Raw genomic sequence first — 18,035 nt, 5'->3', positions numbered from 1 at the left:
GTTAATCTGAAAAGATCTGGATATAGCAAGATTTTTCATTTATCATTTGCCAGTAGAAATAAAGAAGTTAAACGTTATTATAAAATAGGGGATGTTAAGTTTGTTTTCATTGAATCATTTTAAGTACTGTGTTTGATATGCCTGATATTTTGGATTATGTTTTTGTTTCATTTTCTATTATGAATATGTTGGATATGGATGGTAAGTTGCATGTTTGGGTCACATTTTGTTTTCTGTTATAAAGAAAGGGCTGCATTGTTCTTTGAGAAGAATAGTCTATGTATTTTTGCACTTATCAGTCTTGAAAAATTGGGGTTTACCTCAATTCCAAGTGTCCATTTATTCTTAATAAAATATCCATTCTAAAGCTTTTTTTCTTTTTTTCCCTTTTTTTAAACTGTAGAAGTCATACTTTGTTTTCTTAGATTTTCTCCTCTGGAGCAGTGTTTCTCTCCCCAGATTTCAGTTTCTTGTCTGGATTTTGTTTTGGTTTGTGTATTTTGTGTCCTGTGTTGGTTCAGTACCTTATTAAAAATTTCAGTTCCTTTACCAGGGCATAAGAAACAGCCATAATTGCTTAACTGGTCTGATTTACCAACTGGTTCTAGATTATAATGTTGTGTTTTTATGCAGATTAAATATTTAAGAATTATGTGAGTTTGAACTGAGATCTTAGAAGTAGTAGTTTTTGACATGTAAAGAATATGGACACAGTGTAAGGCCTGTTAAGCCCAGAGTATTTTAAAACAGAAAATGCAGACTCATCTAACAATGTAGAACTAGTAGAGGCTGAACTGTTTTTGTTTTCGTATGTGGTTGAAGTGAGGAAGTTGCCATATTGTAAGTAATAACATATTTTCAAGAGTCTTCTTTCTGGGAGTTGTGCTGTTTTTGTTTTTTTTAATTAGAAATTTTTTTTGTAGTTTTTAAAGGTTACTTTCCATTTATTGTTATTACAAAATACTGACTATATTCTTCATGTTGTACAGTACATCCTTGAGCCTATCTTATACCCAGTAGTTTGTTCCTCATTCCTTTACCCCAGTATTGCCCCCCTCACTAGTTCTCTATAGGTAAGTCTGTTTCTTTTCCTGTTAAATTCACTAGTTATGTTTTTTATATTCCACAAATAAGTGATATCATACCATATTTGTCTGACAATTCTGCTGTCTAATTTAAAACAGTTAAAAAATATGAGTTTGTTTCAAAGGTCATGTTTATTGTATCAGATGAACTTGAAAAAAAATCTTAGAGTTCTAAAGTGAAATTTAGCTCTATAATGGGAAGATTGCAACTAACTGATTTGATTTAGAGGGTTTTTTTTTAAAAGGGTATTTAATGTGTGGAAACATGCGTAAGGGCTTTCTGAAGGAAGTGTTAACAAGGAAGTATTAGTATTAGCAGGGAGTCAGAATCTAATTTTTCTTCAATATTTGCCCCTGAAGCACTCTCCTAAAATCTTACTTCTGGTTCATGTTGCCAGCATGACGAAATGTGAAAAAAGAATTGGATTAGGAGTCAGAGTGTTTAATGATGTTGACAGTAATTCAATTTATGAATCTGTTGTTTCTAATTTTATGTTATAAATAACAGCCATTGCCACACTTCATGGCATATTCATGAAAATCAAATCTGATATAAAAATCATACTACTTTGTGTCAGAGTGATCTACCAATGCAAAGTATTATTGGCTTTCATAAGTAACATTTACATAAAGCATGTTATACATTTGAAATGTGATGTCTTAATGTGATACACACTTTTGGCTGAGAAGTTTGATGGAAAAAAGTCAGATGAGATCTTCATTTGACTTTTTGGTAGTGCTTTTTGCCTTTTACTAGGTTGAAGCAAACCTGGCCCCTTTCCTGACTGTGACTTTGCACTCTGCCGCATTAAAGGTCCTGAAATTGCAGTGTGCTTTTATGGTTGGGCCTTTAATTTTGGTTTTGAATTATTTTAATTGCACATCTAAAGTATAAGGAAGATCATCAGTGTGACTTAACAGTAGGAACTGAATGCTGTTTTTAATGTTCTAAAACGGTACTGTAAGTTGATTTCATGAGTAGTAAGCCTACATTGAATGTCAAATCCCAGGTCCTCCCAGAGATACATGACGTGTGTAAGCATTTATTTTTGAGGGAGAGGAATCGTTTAGAGCTTAGACACCTCCTTCTGGGGACATCAACCCTAACCCTGTCTGTATCTGACTGTTGAGATTAACATCAAGTTTGGTTGACATATAGAGCATTCAAGTAAACAAGTCTTTTAGAAACTTATAAATCAATTCTGAGGACTTTATGAGAACAAATATAAGTGAAAGTAACAGTGGAGGTATACTTAATTGTCTATTGTGTACTTTAAAAAAACAGAAAATGATATAAATATATAAAATCTCTTTGGGGACTTCTCTGGTAGCCCAGTGGTTAAGACTCCATACTTTCACTGCATGGGGCATGGGTTCAAGCCGTGGTCAGGAACTAAGAGCACATGCTGCTAGCGTGGCCAAAAAAAATAAACCCTTTGTTTCCCATCTTTCTGGCTTTTTTCCCCCAACAGAAAAGTAGAAGAGAGTTGTAAAAAAAAAAATTATGACAAATTATCTTTTTCTGGAAAGTATTAAAAAAATAGATATATGATTAATACATACATTTTAACAAGTAAAAACTTTTTTTTTCTTAAGTTGAGAGTAGAAGAAAGCATCAAGCTCTGTAGTTTTACTTCTTTATCTCTGAAGAGAACAGGAGCCACTGGGACTTAGAGTGTCCAAGTGAGGGCAGTGTGGAGCCAGTCAAACTTTTAGATTTCCTCTCGGCTCTTTTAGCCTTTTCCAAAATTAAGATGTAACAATTCTGGAAAGTTAGGATTCTTCTCAGAGTTGGAAAACCTGGTGGAAAGGATATTTCCATATTAATAAGTATCATAATTTCCTCCCAGCATTTTGAATTCACGTTGTTTACTACTTTATTTCAAACTTTTTATCAAAGGTGTAGCTTCTTTTAGGTGGAGGCAAAAGGGGATACTTCTGTCTTCAAATATGGCAGTAGTTGCTTTTGTTTCCCCATTTGAAGGATATTACATCATAAAAGGAAACTTGTGAAAAAATTGTATATTGACTCACTTATTGCAGAATTTGTTTTGTAAATCAAAAAGTTAACCTACTGTATTGTAACAGTATTGCTACCTCTTTCTGGGGTGGATAAAGTGAAATTATTAATACTATTCCTATTGGAGATTTTTCTCCAGATGCCTGTCTTTAGCAATAGATTTCAGTGTTTAAATGAAATTCACTCCATTAAAACTAGGAAAGCCTGTTTGCTATCTTTGAACCCACTCAAATGATGAATATAAACAAGAGGAAGGACAGCTACTGGACCCACATCTTGATCCCATAGTTACTGCACTGTGGACTCTTCAAAGCCCTGGGTTATGTTCTTTTTTCTCTAATACTAGTTTTTCACAATAAACTTCTGATACCTCAGATATAAGTATTTAATATGATTCCCTTAAGTCCTTTAACTTGTCCTCAAAAGACTGGTCCTCCAGAAGATGATTAGATTTTGTTTCAGAAATGTCCCTTTTCCTGCTGATTATGAAGGTAATAAATAGCTTATTGAAATTTAGCATAGTGCATGTAATTTTTTTATATTTGAAAGATAACTCTTTAAAATTTTAATTCATTTAATGCATATAAATTAGTATCAGTAGGGTTTATTTTTCTTTAATGTATTAACCTGTTTAATCTTTGTTCATCATTTAGGTGTTAAAGTAATTTTGCTTCTCTTTGTGTATCTTTGCTAGTAATGTTGAACATTTTTCCTTATAAGCTATTTTAATGTCTTCTATAAATTGCTTGGGACTTCCCTGATGGCTCAGAGGTTAAAGCATCTGCCTGCAAGGCAGGAGACCTGGGTTCGATCCCTGGGTCGGGAAGATCCCCTGGAGAAGGAAATGACAACCCTTTCCAGTGTTCTTGCCTGGAGAATCCCATGGGTGGAGGAGCCTGGTGGGCTACAGTCCACGGGGTCGCAAAGAGTTGGACACGACTGAGCGACTTAACTAACTAACTAACTATAAATTGCTTACTCATGTTCCTTGTTGAATTTTCTATTCAGTTTTAAACCTCTTTTCTTACTGACTTATTGGTGTATTTTAAATGTTTTAAAAACTCTGTTATATATATGTTACAAATATGCTCAGTATATCATTCTTACTTACTTATATGATTTTTAGCAAATAAGTTATGATTTTTGTACAATGGAAAACTTCTCCTGTGTAGTTTCTAGGTTTTGTGTAAAGCCTAGAAAAAGATTATCTGTACTCTAAGATTTTAAAACTTTTCTGAGTCTTTTTTTTTTTTTCCATTGTGTTTTTATCTTATATGTTTAAATCTGTGGGCTGTATTTTTGCCAGGCGGTCTTAAGGTTTTATGAAGTCTTACATTAATCATGTTGAACTTGCACAACGCAAACTGGAGAAATGACATCAATCTGAAAGCCTTTTGCAACATCACATTTATGAAGTCTAATTGAGATTATATTTCTGAGTGATGCAATTTGGCCAAAAAAAAACCCAAAACAAAACCAACTACCTGTTTCTCCCCCCTTTGGGAGTCAGGAGAGAGAGAACAGTGAAATTTACTTTCTGTTTAAATTCAGAGGCATTTTATGTGAAAATGGCTCTTACCTTTTGCGTCTCTTTCATCCTCTACCTTTCACACAAACCATAGAAAGCTTTTGTGCTGTTGTGAGCATCCAAAATGGCAGCCAGTACTTGAGTTCCATATGCAGGATTGCCTGTGAGATCTTTTTTGTCTTGCTGCTGTTTGGAAGCAACTTTAGTTTGGCCTGTACATGGTGAAAATATGCTGCAGGGTTTATCTGCTATAACAGTTAAAATGCCATACAAAAGCTCAGACAGTTTCAAATAGAGAGTTTACTTGACCATTCTAGCCCGTAAGCTTTGGAATAAGCTTTGCTAGGTGTTCCTTTTTCCCCCCACAGCACAAAAGCCAGGCACTCCTAGGTTAGGCTTATTTATTGTCGGAGTTCGGGGGCTGAAATAAGGTTGACATTGTAGGTGGAAAAAAATATAAACTTCGCCTTCACTTAAGATGAGACTATTTGGAAAAAAAGAAGCAACAGAGTAAAAGGTTCTCTCCCCTCTCTAGTGAACAGAATTTAAGACTCCTTAATTCCTCAAAGAGATACAGTTCTCACCATTTACCTCCAGAAGTATTTGTCACAATACTTCTTAAAATGTGAATTTGTGCCAAGTTACCATAAAGCATAGTGACAGTAACAGTTTTAGATGCTTGCTTAGACTGAAAATCATGGGGATTTTTAAGTTTTTCTGTTTCAACCCCTTCACTGTGGTGCTCAGTAATTTCAGTGGCCCCACCACACTTTTGAGGATAGGAATAAAAAAGTTCATAATTGTGCTACATTTAACAGAGGCAGGCTTAGGGGTGGAGCTGGACTTGAAATTAGACCTGTAGTTACATTCCTATTTCTGATCCTTTAATTCCTGATCTGAGTAAACATGCTTATATGTCCTTTTCTGTAGATAAAATAGAGTATTAAGTGATTAAAGATGAGAGATTATTATGTGTGTATTGTATGACTTCTGACTAATAGAGAGCAGTTAAAATTTTTGAGCTATTATGAAGATATTAAAAGTAAAATTAGAACTTCTTATCAGAGCTTTGAACTTAATACTAACTAGTAAAGTAACTCATGGATAAAAGTAATTGAAGCTGCCCTTAGGCAAGTCACGCTCAGAAGTATAGAAGTTATGCTGAGAAATAAGTGCTGTGCATTCAGGGGGAGGAGAGATGAGTGTGTCAGAAACATGAAGGAAAACCTCATGGAGGAGGACTAAGCCTTACAGATAGAAGGAAGGAAGAAAGACGGCGTTCAGCAAGTATGACTTGAGCAGGTGAAGACATGGAGGATTGCTGCAGTTCCTCCTCTGCTTGTAGCAAGTAGATGACTCTGATCAGATGAGATAGTTCTGGAGGAGAAATCTCATCATCTGCAGTAATGGCTAGAGCCAGACAGTGGAACATTTGGATGTCACCCTAAGGAGTTTGACTTTATAGTACAGAATTCTTATTCTCAAGGTCATGGAGTTTCTGCAAGGGAAGTTAAAAAAAAATCTTAGCACTTGGGATACGTATTATATGTAACCTGCAGTCAATTTCATCATTTCCTGTATTTAAGTGTTTTAGGGTGGTTGTGTGTCTTTAGGGAAGGACCAAGGAAACAGTTGAAAAATGGCACTGTAGAAAGTGATGAGAGTACCATGGTCATTTAAACAGCGTTGTTTTGGTGCTGGGATATAGATCATTAGAACAGACCTGTAACTGATTCATAAATGTATGGGGCTGCATGTGACAAAGAATGGCATTTTAAATCATAGAATTATGGACTATTTAATAGTTGAGATTATTTCTAAACTCACACTAAAAGGGAAAAAATCCAAATTCATAGTTTAAATAGCTAAATGTAGAAGCTAAAATCTGGTAAAATATTAGAAAATACAGGAGAATAATTTACAATTTTGAGAGCAAAAAAGACTTCCTAAAGCAAGGTGTAAAATATAGGTTATAAACAAAGACCCTATTCTCCATCCTGAACATTTTACTACATAAAATTTAAAAACATATCTGTGATAGAAGCTGCTACTTATTTATTTTTGGCTGTGCTGGGTCTTGGTTTTTGCATGGACTTTCTCTAGCTGCTGCAAGCAGGGGCTACACTATAGTTGGGGTGTGTGGGCTTCTCATTGTAGTGGCTTCTCTTGTTGCTGAGCATGGGCTCTAGGGCTCGTGGGCTTCAGTAGTTGTGGCTTCCAGGCTCTAGATGCACTGGTGCATGGGCTGATCTTGGCATGTGGGATCTTCCTGAACCAGGGATCAAATCTGTGTCCCCTGCATTCGAAGGCAGATTCTTTACCACTGTGCCACCAAGGAAGCCCTGAAGATACGTTTTTTAAATGAAGCATTCTAAGAAAAAAAATTAGTAGCAAATGAACTCATTAATGACCCAGTTTTTTTTTTTTGCTCATGACATGATCAGAAGTTAAAGATGGCTGTTACCTTTTGGTGAGGTTGTGGAGAAATAGGTACCTTTGTATGTTGGTGAAAGGCTTTCTCTAACAACCTTATTTAAAGTTCTGCTCCCTCCCTACCCCTTTACTCTCTGCATTGTTTTCCCCCATTTACTTTATTTTTCTCCACAGTACTTTCCACCAGCTGACTTACTGTATCTATCTTGTTTATTTCTGTAGGGTTGTTATTGGACAACAAGGATGTTTAAAAGGTTTTTATTAGTTGGGATCTTGGGTCCTCTTTCCTTTATCCAACAAGGTCTGGTTTAAAGCACGTGTTTTCATATCCTTTTGAGGAGGTGAAAGTTCCAGAACCTTTGAAAAGCAGGATAAAATAGGTTCCTGAAAGCTGTCTGGATGACCTGTCTCATCTTTGCTCACATTTACAGTGCAGCAGCCCTCTCGGGACCTTTGCTCACAGCCCATTGGCTGGCTGGCATTGGAATCGTGGGCGCGTGGGAGAATGCCCCCATTCTTCTCCGCAGTGTCTGATTCTAGAAGAGGCGGTAATGGAAATGGCACCTCTTTCATAGTAAAATGTAGCTACTCAGGAATGATGAGGGGCACCATCATCTCAGGTAATATTCACCCCAGTTGTACTTTATTAGGTGAAATTAATATTGTTGCTGTCATTAGTTTTGACAGCTGCCACCTCAGGTTATTTTAAAATTATGTCTTTAGTCTATATCTCTCCTCTGGATTCAGTCCCCAGCTGCCTACTTGATGTTTCAACTTGGATGTGAAAATAGCTGTCTCAAATTTAGTATGTTCCCAACCAATTTAACAATTTTTTTTCATCACTTGCTGCTTTTAAAGTCTTCCTGTCTCAATGGCCATCTTGTCCTCGTATTTTACTTAGGACAGGAGTCATCCTCATACCTTATAGTCAGTACATCAGGAAGCCCAGTTGGCTAATCCTTCAAAATACATGTATAAGTCCACTTCTCACTGTCTTTGCTACCAGTTTGGTCCAAACCATCATCATCCCACCCGGATTACTGTTGTTGCTTTGCAGATGGTCTTCCTGCTTCTGCCTTTGCTCCCTCCCAGTGCTGTCCTCATAGGGCATCCAGGGTGATCTTCCTATTCCTTTCCTCAAAATTCTCCTGTGGCTTTTAATTTCACTCAGGTTAAAGTGAAAAGTCTTAGGATTTGTAAGGTCATGCATCATTCATCTCCCACTCCTTATCTCTCTGTCCTCATCTCTTCCCACTTTCCTGCTTGGCCACTCCTCTCCAATCGCACAGGCCTCCTTGCTGTTTCTCAGAGATATGGGCTTGGTTCCAACCTTGTACCTACTGTTCATTTTGTGAAACACTCTTCCCCCAGTTAACTGCCCAGCGATTCACTCGCTTATTGAAATCTTTGCGCAAATATATCTTCTCAAGGAAGCTTTCCCTGATTATCCTTTCTGAAATTAAGCCTCTCCAACCGAGCATTTCTGTTTTCTTTTCCCATGCTTTCTCTGTAGTAGGAAGGAAATACACCATCGAACACACTGCATATCATATCAGTTTATGTTGTTTATTGGATAACTCCAGTGTGAAAGATGAAATGCATGGGAAAATTGAGGTGAGTTTAATTCAGACTGTTGCAGTAGGGAGAAAGTTCATTAATGAGGAGTATATCATAAAACCAAGGAATTTTATGGAGGCAAGTGAAATAAGGGGCTCAGGATGGGTGGAAGTCTAGCCTGGGGTTTTTTGGGGGCAGGCTGGTCCTTTGCAAGTTAGCTATTTGTCAGAACACAAAACAGGATGGGGACATTTCTCAACCTTCCTTGCTTTCCTGGAGCATAGGGCTCAGATAAAGTTTTACTGATAGAATTTAAGCTCCAGGTAGGCAAGACTCTTATTTGCTTTATACATTGATATATTTTCAGTATCTCACATGTGCTAAGAACTGAATAAACATTGAATGAACAGATGGATAAAGGAATGAATTTAAAATGGTACCAACTATAGGTCCATGCTGGAGAGCGTGATCATACTAGTGTAGTATAATCCTTCTACCTTAAGAAGCTTCATAAAGGAGATGTGAGAATTCGTGTAATAAATGTACATCCTAATATGACTAGAATGTGCTATATTCTCTATTGAAGCCACATATTTGTAATGCTTAGTGTCAAATTCTCTTCCATAGAGTTCTACAAATCTTTCACGCTGTGAAGAAATGTTCCATAGGATTTCTTATGAAGTGAAAGTCACTTTCAGTAATTCGTTCTGGAGGTTCCTGTTATAAAAGAGTTCAGAGACTTTTGTCTTGAAGGCAGTGGAGACCAGTTTTAAGTGATTAAGTGATCAGATTTATGTTGTAGGATAAACATAGTAGGGGCAGCCTTGGGAAGGAGTAACCAGAGAGGAATTTGACACTGTAAGCAGAGATCTATTAAGAGAATTGTCACTGTAATTGAAGTGAGAAATGATGAAGTTGAATTAGTAAGTGCATAAGGATTTAGACTTGGGTCAAGGCAAAGTTTTAGTTTTTCAAATGTGCTGTGCTTAGAAGCTCAGTTGTGTCCGACTCTTTGCTACCCTATGGACTGTATAGCCCGCCAGGCTGCTCTGTTCGTGGGGATTCTCCAGGCAGGAATACTGGAGTGGATTGCCATGCCCTCCTCCAGGGGATCTTCCCGACCCAGGAATCGAACTCAGGTCTCCCTCATTGCAGGTGGCTTCTTTACTGTCTGAACCACCCTGGAAGCCCATTTCAAGTGTAGTTATCCTTAAATCTAGGATTTTTGACCTGATGTTTGGTGGGTTTTGCTTATAACCATATTTTTGGTTAATGCTCTTCTCTGAGATAGAAACAGGAAGAGCAGCAGGAAGATGATCTTAGTCTTATAGATGTTGAGAAATCGACAAATAATCATCCAAAAAGCACTGGAAAAATCCGTAGCTGGAGATTGGGATAAGAAACTACCCTGAGGAATAAAAGGAAGCCTGAGTCTGGAACTTCCCTGGTGGCTTAGATGGTAAAAGCATCTGCCTACAATGCGGGAGACCTGGGTTTGATCCCTGGATTGGGAAGATCCCCTGGAGAAGGAAATGGCAACCCACTCCAGTATTCTTGCCTGGAAAATCCCATAGACGGAGGAGCCTGGTAGGCTGCAGTCCATGGGGTTGCAAAAAGTAGGACTGAGCGACTTCACTTTCACTTGAGTCTGGAAAAGGGCTTCAGGTTTATCATCTTCATAAAGTATACGCTTAGCTTTATAACTTTAAGTTATTATTAGTAAGCCCCTCGAAGTGGAACAGGGGATGGGGTCAGGAAATGGTTCAGAGAGTGATGCCTTAGCTGAGATAGAAGAGTGGGCACCAGAGTTTAGGTAGAAGTAAGGGGGTGAGGAATTGAGATCAGAATATGCAGAGTGCCTGAGTTAAGAGATAGCTAAGTTTTTTTAGGTTATTTGAAAAGGTTAAGAGAAAAAGGAAGGAATGAAGAGGGGATGAGGTGCTGGAGACAAAACACTCAATATTTAAGGCCTGTGAGCATTATCTTTAAGACTATGAAAATCTTAACATTTTTAAGGAATGACAAAATACCATTTTAAGCAGATAACTGTAGTGAGGAGGTTCAAATGCAATGAGTGTCAGTGAAAAAAGATGCACAACTTGAGAGTTGCGAGTTAAGTCTTACTTGGGACAAAATGAGGACTGCAACCTGAGAGACAGCACCTCAGATAGCTTTGAGAGACTGCTCCAAAGAGGTAGTCAGGGAAAGTTGATATGTAAGATTTTGGTGAAGGGGAGTTCAGTGCAATCAAGCCCGCCTTTTACTATCTAAAGACACCAGATTCCCTGGAGCACAGAGTGCGTCACTCCATCCTGAATGGCCTCAGAGGGTGTTTAATGTTAACAGCTGCAACAGCACAGGGTTCAGTCTCCACAAAGGCAGATGGCAAATTCTGTTGTTGTTCAGTCACTGGCGGACGCTCTTGGCAAGTGCCAATTTGTAGTTGATAGAGGCTTTCAGAGTCAGTGTGTCTAGAATGGGGCTTAGAAATTTACTTTCTAAAATTTTACTTGTAGTGCACGCACATTTTTGAAAACATCTGAATTAAGATGGTTCTTTAATAGGGCTGTGATTTTTGCTTCTCCAGACTTTTGGAGTTATGGCCAATAGGGAATCTTTTTTTCCTCATTTGGGCTAGATGTCAAGCTTACTCTTTCTCCAGGGCAAGTAAGAAGAATTAAACAGAGATCTGATTAAAGTGGGCTCCTAGATTTGAGAAATTTAAATATGATAAAAAGTCCCAGTTTAGCAGTGTATGTAACTTTCTTTTGAAATCTTGTCTTTATCTCCAGAACAATTAGAATTATTGATTGGTAAACAAATAACTATCTGGGGACTATCTGTTTAAATGGAAATTACCTAGATAAGGGTAAGAGATACATACACATTAAATATCCCTGACCGGAAAGCCTGGCGTGCTGCAGTCCATGGGGTTGCAGAGTCCAACATGACTGAGTGACTGAACTGACTGACTGAGAAGGTCTGGTGTCCCTGAAGTTTTCCAAGGTTGCCTGTGTGCAAGCCACGCTCTGCACTGGGAAGTCCCGGGGGGTGAGGTGGGACAGCAGTGGGGTACGGGCTCCTGTGCTGTGCTTGGTTGTTCAGTCGTGTCCGACTCTTTGCGAGTCCGTGGACTGTAGCCCGCCAAGCACCTCTGTCCATGGGGATTCTCCAGGCAAGGATATTGGAGTGGATTGCCATGCCCTCCTCCAGGGGATCTTCCCAACCCAGGGATCGAACCCAGGTATCCCGCGTTAACAGGCAGGTTCTTTACTGTCTGAGCCACCAGGGAAGCCCAAGAGTACTGGAGTGGGCAGCCTGTCCCTTCTCCAGGGCACCTTCCCGACCCAGGAATTGAACTGGGGTCTCTTGCAATGCAGGCGGATTCTTTACCAGCTGAGCTTCCAGGGAAGCCCATGGGCTACTCAGTTCAGTTCCGTCGCTCAGTCGTGTCTGACTCTTTGCAACCCCATGGACTGTAGCATGCCAGGCTTCCCTGTCCATCACCAACTCCCAGAGCCTACTCAAACTCATGTCCTTCGTGTCAGTGATGACATCCAACCATCTCATCCTCTCTCATCCCCTTCTCCTTCTACCTTCAATCTTTCCCAGCAGCAGGGTCTTTTCCAGTGAGTCAGTTGTTTGCATCAGGTAGCCAAAGTATTGGAATTTCAGCTTCAGCATCAGTCCTTCCAGTGAATATTCAGAACTGATTTCCTTTAGGATTGACTGGTTGGATCTTCTTGCTGTCCAAGGGACTCTCAAGAGTCTTCTCTAACACCAACAGTTCAAAAGCACTCAGCTTTCTTTTTTTTTTTAATTATTATTTTTTTTTTATTAGTTGGAGGCTAATTACTTCACAACATTTCAGTGGGTTTTGTCATACATTGATATGAATCAGCCATAGATTTACACGTTCAGCTTTCTTTATAGTCTAGCTTTCACATCTATACAGGACTACTGGGAAAACCATAGCTACTAGAGGAGGTTCAGAAATGGGGATTTGCAGAGGGAAGAGGGGCTTCCATATGGTGAAGAATGAATGCCTTTTTAGGCTTCAGCATTTTCTTAATCTTGAAGCCCTCCCTACTTGTTCTGTGTAGAATGATTTTTCCAAATAGTTAAACCAAAATATCCTATATGTTCTCCCTTCTGTATTTGGTTATTCAGTTCTTTAAAAATCTTTCAACTTTGTCTTCTCAAATCTCTAACTCCTCCTCATCTTCTTTCCCCCTTTGTCAATACTGGTTAAATTTAGGTGCTCATCTTTTTCATGGAATATTGCATTGATTCTTTGTATCCCACAGGTCATTGTTTTTCTGCCTTTGTTTCCGTAGTGCTTTCCTCATTATCTCTTGGGAAATTTTTCCGTGTCATTTTGTTGTTGTTGTTAATGAGGAACTAGACCTTAATTTTTTTGTGATATCTCTCAATTAAAAAATTTTTGCTATTCAGTTAAAAAACATGCCGTCTAGCATGACTGAAGCAACTTAGCAGCAGCAGCGTGTCTAAAACCTTACCAACTGCATTTGTAAAGCCTGCTTTGACCGTTCTTTCTTCTGCCAAGTTAACTACTCAGTCTCTGTGCAGTCTCATATGTTAACCTGCAACTTTTAAGCTGTTACAAAACAATTCACATACAAATAGTAACATCAGAAAGTTTGTTTTAAACTTGTGAAAACTGGTTCAATGAGAAATTGGGCTTTATGTAGTCAATTTAATAAGGAATGCTGAAATAAAATTGCTAAAATATAAAATTGGTTAATAGCCTATAGGGATTTAGACTGAGCCTTTGGGAGATAGTATTTTCTACTAGACAGAAAACATGTATTTCACTGTAATAGTTTTTTTGTTTATTTTACAGAGTTACTTTTAAATTTAGAAACTGCCTGGGCCCTAATTAGTTATAAATCAAACAATCAGTTTACCTCAGGTAAACTTACTGTAAAACATTCTGTCTACTGTGATATTAAAAGTCACACAATTATCTTTATGTCTTATTCTAGATTTTGAATAATTTGTCGGAAAACATACTTATTTTGTATTATTAGTGACCAGCCACCTCTCCGTATCTTCTCTTTTTAAAATATTAATTTATAAGAGTTTTCAGAATCACTGATGAATGGTTCAGGTCTATTTTTTTGCCCTGTTCTCATTTGTGCCTTAGTTCTATATTATCTACAGTAGAGTTTCGTTAAAACACTAACCATCAGCTGGGATATAATGGATTCCCAGGATATATGCAATAACAAACATTTATAAGGTATGTATAGAAACAGCACTTTAATGAGCTTAGTTTTGAAATTTAAGTAGGAGTTTAGATAGCAAGGGAAGAATAAACCAGGTAAAGTGACCAGTGTGTTCTGATTTAGGACTTGAATCTGTCTAGTCCTGGCAAGACAAGGAGATCCTCCTGAGCCAAAGTAGTTAGATGGTCATATTGTGGAATGAAGGGGCAAGCTGGATCTGAAAGAAAATGTAGGATTCGATCACGCAGAGAAACAAAGGTGAGGAAGAACAATCTATCTGTGAGGAAGTCAACTGTTGAGAGAATGATGAGTGGGGAACAGTCGGCTAGAGTAAAGTCTATGTTATTGCCAATTTCCACAACTTTGGGGTCCACTTCTGGTCTTTTTCTTCTTGTGTTTTAATCTAACTGAAGCATTACCAACATGGTTATTTTCTTTAAAACCATTTGATCATCTTCCTTCCCTGCTTGAAAATATTAACTGCTTCATGATTGATGACAAACACAGTGGACTTCATTTTGCTTGGCCTTCTAACTCTTCCAGTTTCCCTATGTGGTTTCCTCAGCCATGATTTTCACAGTGTACAGTCCATTGAAAGCATAGACTATTACTCTAGCTGACTGTCCCCTAGAATGATGAATTCATCATCCTCTCAACAGTTGACTTCCTTACAGTCCGATTTTTCTTCCTCAACCTTGTTTCTCTGCCTGACCAAATCCTGCATTTTCTTTCAGATCCAACTTGCCTCTTCATTCCACAATACGACCATCTGACTATTTTGGCTCAGGGGAATCTAAGTTTGGTTGTATCTGTTCATATTGATAAGCGAACTTGTCCTGTCTGGTAAATCAATGGGTGGGTTGCCTCAGTTTCACCTGGGAGGCAGTAAACCAATTACATACTGTGCTGCCTATAGAATTTTTTAGAATGTTTTCCACATATCAATATGTTTTTGTATTTGTAGACCCGAAAAATGTCTGAGAACTCCAGTGACAGTGATTCATCTTGTGGTTGGACTGTCATCAATCATGAGGTATGTGTTTAATATTTTTTGTAAGGCAGCGTGTAGTGTTATAGTGTTAATAATGATGTAAACTGGGTTCTTTGAAGGCTGTTAGTTTTTTACATTTATACATAAGATTCCACTGATCTAGGACTTGGACATTTTCCCTCCTGCATTACACTCACTGCTGAAAACTTCATGAGGCAGCATCTTAATGTACATTGGTTTCCTCAACTTTGAGACAGTAGGCAGATACTTACTGAGGGCTTATTGGTCAGGCCTTGTGCTTTACTTATGTTCTCATATAATTTTAAGCAGCCCTCTGTGGCATACATTTTCATTCTCATTTCATAGTTGAGAAGACCAAAGCTTAGTAATTTGGCCAAGATTATGTAGCTAGAAAACATCAGCGAGTGCATTTAAACAGGCCAGAAAGGGGCATGAAGAACACGTGTTCCTCCTGTGTTGTTGTGTTATGTTACATTGTTATCATTGCAGAACTTCACAGGAAAAAAGACTATGACTAGAACTCTGTCACAAAATGAATTTTATTACAGAAATATAATGTTATATGACAGTACATAGTAAATATTAATTTATTCCTTCACACTGGTAATATATGTTAACTACAGAAAAAAATCATAAAATAGTGATAAACAGAAGCAAAAGGATAAAAATTATCTATACCTATATAATGTGTTAACGGATTTATCTATAGTTTTCCTGTTTTTTCCCAGCCTCTTAGGCTTCACTTATTTTCCTGCATCAATAAAAATTTTAAATGGTATTTTTTTTTACAATTGCCCTGATAATTTAATGTTTAGACAATTGGTTAGTCATGTCTTCTAGACAACAACATTAACCAGACCTTCTGCAAGAAAGTTTAAACATTCCTTAGCAGCTGTACTAGTTAAAATTGAGTGGTTTCTTTTGTTTCTTCTTCTTTTATTTTTTTAAATAAATGACTTTTCTATTTTTAATGTGTTTCTCCGAAGCTTAGATCAACTCTCATAGCAACAATTACTCCTTCAAGGATAATTAACAGTGTAGGAGCAAGGCAGTTGTGGGAATCTTCAGTGTGAAGTAAGAGCGCAAACCGCTCTGGCATGTAGCCAAGTGTGCCATTTGGGTGTTCTGTAGTAGAGGTACCTTCTCACACGTTGATTATATTTGTACCTTTATCCCTCTTCCCTCCATATCTTGTTAATCAGGTTCTGTTCTTTCTTGCTAATGTCTCTTACGTGTATTTCCTTTTTCTTTACCATTGCTACCTTTCTGACTGAGGCCAGGACTGGTCTCCCCAGTGACTCAGAATTCAACCCAAACCTTGTGTCTGTTACTGCTGTTCTTCTGCCACTTTAGCAAGCCCAAAGTCTTAAATTCAGAATTCTCTTTAGGATTCAACTCAAACTCGCTCCTTTAATGAAGTTTTTTAGTTATGTTGAGTTACATGTTTCAGGAGAACTCAGACCTTTTAATTTCATGATCAGTAAACTATAGGAAGATTGAGGGAGGGATCTGGAGAGAGACTGAGTCATTTTTGGATAACTTATTTTGCTAATTAAGGTGAGAAAGAAAATCTGTTAAGATACACATTTATTACAGAAAAGACAATCTGACATCAAAGTGAAAACCTTGGAAGAATAAAGAAGAGTCTGCTTTTACAGAGAACGTTTACTCTCTTAGTGTAATGGTGGTGGTGGTTTAGTCGCTAAGTCATGTCTGACTCTTGCAACCCTATGGACTATAGCCTGCCATATTAATCTAATAGGTTAATTTTAATGTTTGCCCTTAAAATTTTTTAGTCACATGTTGTAATAAGTAGTTATTAATATTTACTTGTGGCTGTTTCTCTGAATGGGCTTTAAATCTGAATTTTAGATTTCAGTTTTTTATACTCTGACACCTAGCAAAATGCCTTGGCCAGAGTAGTTCCATAAATGTTGAGTAGAAGCAGATTAATAAATAGAAATAGCTAAATGTAGAAATCCTCTGGGATTCAGATTGACTCTTGGGCTTATAGTGCAGTTAGAGTATTTGACTTCTGGGCTGACTTCTTTCAGAGTCTAAACCTGTGGCTCCTTTCTGCTGTTTGCCTGCTGTAGGTTTTGTGGACTAAATTGAACGAAAGCAATAGATACTGTGCCCTGCGGAGTATGGCAGCATCTGGGACTTTTAATAATGGAAGCATCTACAGGTAGTGAAATCTAGCTTTGGGTAGCTGATAGACAGTTAACTGATGATCATTTTTTCTCTAGGGGTCTGATGTAGAGATGGTGAATTCTGAACATGGCACAACTAGCGGCAGCTGTGAGCCCGCTCCAGAATGTGCGTCTTTATCACAGGAGGAGCCGCAGGAATTGCAGTTAGAGCAGGGAGGTAGGTTTAAAGAAGTCTGATTTTTTTGTTTCTCTTGATAGGATATGTGAGCAACATGAATCTTGTCTTCTTTCTAGGTGAGCAGCCTTTCTGGCTGGTCTAAACCAGCAGGTCACTGAAAGACTAGAATTTTAGTGTGATGTGGTGGGCAGCCCTAAAGAACCCAGTGGCACCAACCTGCCCAGGGCCCTTGTTTGTAGCTATAGTGGGCTTCTGTATGAATGTTTGATGCTGCTAGTGTAGTTGGTAACTAAATATTAATAATCTTGATGAAGACTATTGATACATAGAATTATTTATTCATCAGAAGGGGTTTACTCAACTCTTCTATGGTTACCACACTTCAGAATACCTTTGGTTATAGGTAGTGAATGGTATTTAACTACTGTATTGCATTGATGTTATATATTCCTCTATGGGATTTGATGCCCACATTAATTATACAGAGAATTAAACCCAAATAATTCATGCATCTTCATATTTAAATTACTTAAAGTTTTTTTTTAAATTGCATTAAAATGTAAACAGGACATTTCTCCTTCAGGAGAATAAAGTGGATGTGTTAAGGCCAGAAATATAAAAGATTTATGCCTGTAAATCTTGTTTTCAGCCCATGTGTTGATTGCTTTTCTCATTTGAACAGTGATTTTCATCTTTCATGGGTCAGATTTTGAGAATCTGAAAACTGCATGGTCTTTTCAAAGAAATGCATATCTTTAGATACGTGTTATAAAAATTTTTTTCCATACTTCCTCAGGGGTCCTTGGACCCAAGACCAACT

General features: G+C 37.8%; 1 protein-coding gene across 9 annotated transcripts in view; it reads left to right on the top strand.

Annotated features, from left to right (window-relative positions):
- The window catches only part of CCPG1 (cell cycle progression 1), a 45,930-nt gene that overhangs the window by 1,811 nt on the left and 26,084 nt on the right, over positions 1–18,035 (top strand). For 8 of the 9 annotated variants that reach the window (XM_043921139.1, XM_043921143.1, XM_043921142.1 and 5 more), the window contains exons 2-3: positions 14,837–14,905; positions 17,134–17,254. In XM_043921139.1, the coding sequence (XP_043777074.1) occupies positions 14,846–14,905; positions 17,134–17,254 (181 nt within the window). In that variant the 5' untranslated portion in view covers positions 14,837–14,845. The remainder of the gene's footprint in view (positions 1–14,836; positions 14,906–17,133; positions 17,255–18,035) is intronic. The other variant, XM_043921144.1, reaches the window with a different exon arrangement.

The sequence above is a fragment of the Cervus elaphus genome, chromosome 12, assembly GCF_910594005.1.
Source record: "Cervus elaphus chromosome 12, mCerEla1.1, whole genome shotgun sequence".
NCBI lineage: Eukaryota > Metazoa > Chordata > Mammalia > Artiodactyla > Cervidae > Cervus > Cervus elaphus.
The sequence above is the reverse complement of the archived record's forward strand: the minus strand, read 5'-3'. Positions and strand labels throughout refer to the sequence as shown.